Genomic DNA, 6,000 nt, shown 5'->3' with positions numbered 1-6,000 from the left:
AACATGTGATTTGATGTTGCTCCCATACATTGGGGTGGATGTCAAGGTCACCTGAACGTCAGGTCAGGTCATTGACGTTTGGTGACCTCGGTTCAATTTTCGAGTTTTACATGTTTCTAGATTAGTTTTTTACAGGTCTCGATTTTCCCGATTTTTGGGTCATTGACCTGATCTGGAAGGCGAACCGATGACTAGGACCTTAAAATTGGGTATTATCGTCTTCGTCTCGTGACGGGCAGCACGCTCGTTTTTTCCGCGAAGCTCTAGCTCGATCAGGAGTCAAACGCAGGGGGGGGGGTCGTACCAACCCCCCTTGTGCCGTCGAAGGACGCAAAATATCCTGTGCCGGCTTGGGTTAAATGCGTGTCCGGTGCTCCATACCCAATATTTCAATTCCTACCTCTGTATTGTTTTTTCCGAGTGTTCCTAACTGGCTTACGTGTTGAATCGTTCGGTCGGCTTGTGGTCCCTTGTTACAAGTGATTTTGTGTGCGGACAGGTCCGGATGGTTCCGAGGCTGCCATCGTGTCGGAGACCGGTAGCCTCGCAGGGGGCCACCAGTCCGGCGCGCAGTCGGACGCCCAGTCGGACGCCCAGTCCGACGATCTGTCTGACGCCCAGCCCGACGATCAGTCTGGCGCCCAGTCCGTCGTCCTCACGAGGATGATGACGCTGCCAGGACCGGTGGCTATGCCGACGTCTCGTGAGTCTCCCCTTCCCCTCCTTTTCTCTCTCTCCCTCTACCTTCTTTCTGTTTTGGTCGTTTTCCTGTTTCTCCAACACGCCCTCCTACCTCATGTTACTCCGCTCACAATAATTCTGTTCTGTCGCCAACATTTTTTTTTATATAAATTTAGCTCGAATGTTTGAATGGACAGATTGACAGAGCCGGAGCCCACGCTAAGCAGAGCTTGTTGCGTAGACCCCGACCCCTACCGTCCGATCGTGCAATTCCGGGTAACGGGAGGATTTAGATGCCAAAGTTTAACGTGCCCTTCAAAGCCGGACACGGCCTGTCCCACTCAACTGACTTCAACTGGCTGCGGCTGCTCCCACCAACCGCAGACCATCCCCGTCAGGAGTCTCAAATATCGAGCGCCGGAGCGTCTCGAACCCGGGCTCTCACTACCGGGAGTCCAATGCTCTACCAACTGAGCTACGGGACATTTTCAGCTCTTCTTAATGTCCCGGCCCGGACGAGCATAACATTGCTATCTTTTTATGATTAATACAATGGTGTAGCACACATTTCCAACTGTTGCGTACGTCCATGAACATTAAATGCGTTTCCGGTGCTCCGTACCCCATATTTTGTTCCTGTCTCTATATTGTATTTTTCCGAGTGTTTCGAACAGGCTTACGTGTTGAATGGTTCGGTCGGCTCGTGGTCCCTTGTTACAAGTGATTTTGTGCGCGGACAGGTCCGGATGGTTCCGAGGCTGCCACCGTGTCGGAGACCGGTAGCCTCGCAGGGGGCCACCAGTCCGGCGCGCAGTCGGACGCCCAGTCGGACGCCCAGTCCGACGATCTGTCTGACGCCCAGCCCGACGATCAGTCTGGCGCCCAGTCCGTCGTCCTCACGAGGATGATGACGCTGCTAGGACCGGTGGCTATGCCGACGTCTCGTGAGTCTCCCCTTCCCCTCCCTTTCTCTCTCCCTCTACCTTCTTTCTGTTTTGGTTGTTTTCCTGTTTCTCCAACACGCCCTCCTACCTCATGTTACTCCGCTCACAATAATTTTGTTCTGTCGCCAACATTTTTTTTATATAAATTTAGCTCGAATGTTTGAATGGACGGATTGACAGAGCCGGAGCCCACGCTAAGCAGAGCTTGTTGCGTAGACCCCGACCCCTACCGTCCGATCGTGCAATTCCGGGTAACGGGAGGATTTAGATGCCAAAGTTTAACGTGCCCTTCAAAGCCGGACACGGCCTGTCCCACTCAACTGACTTCAACTGGCTGCGGCTGCTCCCACCAACCGCAGACCATCCCCGTCAGGAGTCTCAAATATCGAGCGCCGGAGCGTCTCGAACCCGGGCTCTCACTACCGGGAGTCCAATGCTCTACCAACTGAGCTACGGGACATTTTCAGCTCTTCTTAATGTCCCGGCCCGGACGAGTATAACATTGCTATCTTTTTATGATTAATACAATGGTGTAGCACACATTTCCAACTGTTGCGTACGTCCATGAACATTAAATGCGTTTCCGGTGCTCCGTACCCCATATTTTGTTCCTGTCTCTATACCTATTGTATTTTTCCGAGTGTTTCGAACAGGCTTACGTGTTGAATGGTTCGGTCGGCTCGTGGTCCCTTGTTACAAGTGATTTTGTGTGCGGACAGGTCCGGATGGTTCCGAGGCTGCCACCGTGTCGGAGACCGGTAGCCTCGCAGGGGGCCACCAGTCCGGCGCGCAGTCGGACGCCCAGTCTGACGCCCAGTCCGACGATCTGTCTGACGCCCAGCCCGACGATCAGTCTGGCGCCCAGTCCGTCGTCCTCACGAGGATGATGACGCTGCCAGGACCGGTGGCTATGCCGACGTCTCGTGAGTTCTCTCTCTCTCTCTCTCTCTCTCTCTCTCTCTCTCTCTCTCTCTCTCTCTCTCTCTCTCTCTCTCTCTCTCTCTCTCTCTCTCTCTGTCTCTGTCTCTGTCTCTGTCTCTGTCTCTGTCTCTGTCTCTGTCTCTGTCTCTGTCTCTGTCTCTGTCTCTGTCTCTGTCTCTGTCTCTGTCTCTGTCTCTGTCTCTGTCTCTGTCTCTGTCTCTGTCTCTGTCTCTGTCTCTGTCTCTGTCTCTGTCTCTGTCTCTGTCTCTGTCTCTGTCTCTGTCTCTGTCTCTCTCTCTCTCTCTCTCTCTCTCTCTCTCTCTCTCTCTCTCTCTCTCTCTCTCTCTCTCTCTCTCTCTCTCGCATGCTGGCACTATTCATCGACCCGAAAAATATTTTGGTGTCGATGTTGTTCACGTTATGTGCTGGGGAAGCTACAATGCGGAGAGTTCGATGCATATTTTGTTTTTGACGTTTGGTATCCTCAGTTAATTGTTTTTCCTGCTTTTACAGGAGGTCGCCAACCGAAGCCGTCAGCTATGGTGAAGCCCGTTTATCGCAAACCTGAACAAGCTGTGGCTCGTCCGGCTCGTCAGCTATCGCTGAAGAGCCGGACCTAAAACAGCGGACTTGGAAGGATGTAAAGTACCAGGTCCACAATATGATTACGACCCGCCAGAGACGGGCGCTCAGATAGGTGAAAAGGGCTTCACCAGTCCGGCGCCCAGTCCGGTGCCCGGTCCGGCGCCCAGTCCGGCGCCCAGTTCGGCGCCCAGTTCGGCGCCCAGTCCGGCCTTCACCGTTTTTGTGGCAAATACAGCATCTGTCCTTTTTTTCGCTTTTTTGTATCTATGTACGGAAGGTCTCGCCCCGCGCCGTCCGGCCGGTGCTGGATTACACAGACCGGTATTATAGGTAGCACGAAACAAAACCTTGAACTTTTAGAGAAACACCTTAATCCGGGCTTAGATTAACTGACCATTGCATCAACATGACACACATTTATCACTTAATTGTAATATGTTGCGCAATTATGACCACGTTTATGATAATAAGTGCCCAGCACAGAAGGTCATGAAACCCAAACTGCTGAGTTCCCAATGTCGTGTAGTTGACCTGACCTTGACCCGACCCCTGACTTCAAAATTCAAATTTTGAGTGCTCATCAGACGTGTCTTGTCCCGAGCTTTCTTTTACTGTCTCGCCCGTCTAGCTGCGATAAGTGGTGCTTGAGTTATCGGCTGGGGGTGTTTAACGCCCCCCGATCCCCAGCATGCGTTGGGTGGAGAGGCACCCAAGCAACTGCCTGGTTTAACCCTCGCCGGAGCCGGACCTATTGGTTTTCTACATACGCGCCGGCCGAATGGGGTGGGTGCGACCCCCTCGCCGTTTCGCCCCTAATGGAGCTAGCGCGTCGCGGAAAAAAACGAGCGTGTGCGCCGTTACGAGACGCAGAGATTGGTACCCGATTTTAAGGTCCTAGGTCAACCGGTGACCTCTGAGGTCAGGTCAAGTGCCCCAAGAGATGGGTTCGGTTTTTGGCGAATAAAAACGCAAAAAAAATATCACAGCCGCGATTTTCACAACATCGTGTTCGCCTTAGTCTGGCGTGTCGAATGAAATGCGGTTGATGTCAGAAGATGCGGCTTGAATCAAAGGTCAGGTATGCCAAGTTTCAGCTCGCCATCGTCAGCGTGTTCGAAACTATCGCGAAAAAAAACTTTTGGGCGGCCTCCCTTCGGCCGGCGAGGTTTAATATTCGATACCGCTTACCTTATCCGATGACATGTCATCCCGCGAGTATAAATTTTGTGATGTCCCCTGAAATCATGTCTTGTCTGGCAACTCCGCATTCTGTTCTCAGAAACCATGTACTGTATGACGACTCCACACACTGTCCTCTGATCTCGCCTATCTGTATGACGACTCCACACACTGTCCTCTGATCTCGCCTATCTGTATGACGACTCCACACACTGTCCTCTGATCTCGCCTATTGTCCTCGGATGGTCAACATCACATAACACCAGTTCAAATGGGCCCAAAGCTAACAACAGTCAATACGTAATATCAGATACTGTGCCAATGATTCATATGAAATTAGGAGTCAATCCAACGCAGTCTTCGATGTGTCCTCGAATATGACCTACGTGCGGTGTCCTCATAATTCACACTTTACAAGTATGTGTGTGTGTGTGTGTGTGTGTGTGTGTGTGTGTGTGTGTGTGTGTGTGTGTGTGTGTGTGTGTGTGTGTGTGTGTGTGTGTGTGTGTGTGTGTGTGTGTGTGTGTGTGTGTGTGTGTGTGTGTGTGTGTGTGTGTGTGTGTGTGTGTGTGTGTGTGTGTGTGTGTGTGTGTGTGTGTGTGTGTGTGTGTGTGTGTGTGTGTGTGTGTGTGTGTGTGTGTGTGTGTGTGTGTGTGGTGTGTGTGTGTGTGTGTGTGTGTGTGTGTGTGTGTGTGTGTGTGTGTGTGTGTGTGTGTGTGTGTGTGTGTGTGTGTGTGTGTGTGTGTGTGTGTGTGTGTGTGTGTGTGTGTGTGTGTGTGTGTGTGTGTGTACTTGTAAGCCATCACTTTTGGGGTCATTTTGTGATCGCACACCTGCAATGCGAGGACACCATGTCACATTCACGGACAGTTTTGGTGTCCTCGGATTTAGAAGGCGGATATACCCATATTTTTCATTTTTTGATCGATTTAAGAGTTTTCGGAGTGTCCCGAAATTTCACGTCTTTTGAGATCGAGTGCGGAAAGTGTGTGAGTGCGGACATTTCGGAGCGTTTCCTATTCTGTGCGACGGATAGTGGTGTTTGGAATCGAAGGCATACCCGCCATTCATGAATCATAACTAGCGATTCATTGCCGCAATACATTTGTTCTTTGCAATTGGGATAATATTTTGATTTATATATATGTTTATTTAATATCAAATACTTCGGATTATTATTGAGTTAATTTCAATTTGAATCTTTTTTGTTAAATCAGACTCAATCTGAATCCTTTGCTGGATAAACAGGGAGCATGCGGCTGTTGCGCGTAGATTGGTTGCCACATACTATGACGTAATAGGTACATTATGTTGATTGGTCAGTTTACTCAAAACGCCTTTGGCTTCGACGCTCATTGGCCCCTTGCATTGGCCCAACTTTCGCGTGTTGTTGTTGTTGTAGAGTTAGGGCGCGCAGAACTTTCGCGTGCCTCTCCAACCGCCTTTTCATAAGAAGTTTGTACGTTTTTAGACTTAACTTTTCCGGTGGTTTTCGCGTGGATTTTCGTCAACTTCTTGAACAACTCTAACTACTGTCGTCCGTTTTGTAAGTGCATCATACCTATTTTCCCATTCGAATTAGGATAGCAAAGCCTTGTCAGATTTATTCCATGCTTATTCAGACAGATGGTTCAAGGCGGTCTCAGGCGCTGAGAGTTTATACTCTAAAATAAGTTTATCGAAAGTGTAC

General features: G+C 50.3%; 1 protein-coding gene across 13 annotated transcripts in view; it reads left to right on the top strand.

Moving 5' to 3' along the window:
• LOC122369183 overlaps positions 1–6,000 on the top strand; it is a 38,107-nt gene that overhangs the window by 8,699 nt on the left and 23,408 nt on the right. For 11 of the 13 annotated variants that reach the window (XM_043343701.1, XM_043343704.1, XM_043343702.1 and 8 more), the window contains 3 exons: positions 500–703; positions 1,422–1,625; positions 2,345–2,548. In XM_043343701.1, coding sequence (XP_043199636.1) covers positions 500–703; positions 1,422–1,625; positions 2,345–2,548 — 612 coding nt within the window. Of the gene's footprint in view, positions 1–499; positions 1,626–2,344; positions 2,549–3,059; positions 3,381–5,714; positions 5,857–6,000 lie in introns of those variants that run through there. The other 2 variants (XR_006254365.1, XM_043343713.1) reach the window with 2 other exon arrangements.

This window comes from Amphibalanus amphitrite, unplaced genomic scaffold (genome assembly GCF_019059575.1).
Source record: "Amphibalanus amphitrite isolate SeventyFive unplaced genomic scaffold, NRLGWU_Aamphi_draft 001013F_arrow, whole genome shotgun sequence".
In the NCBI taxonomy this organism is placed as follows: domain Eukaryota; kingdom Metazoa; phylum Arthropoda; class Thecostraca; order Balanomorpha; family Balanidae; genus Amphibalanus; species Amphibalanus amphitrite.
This window is presented reverse-complemented; position numbering and strand designations above follow the sequence as displayed.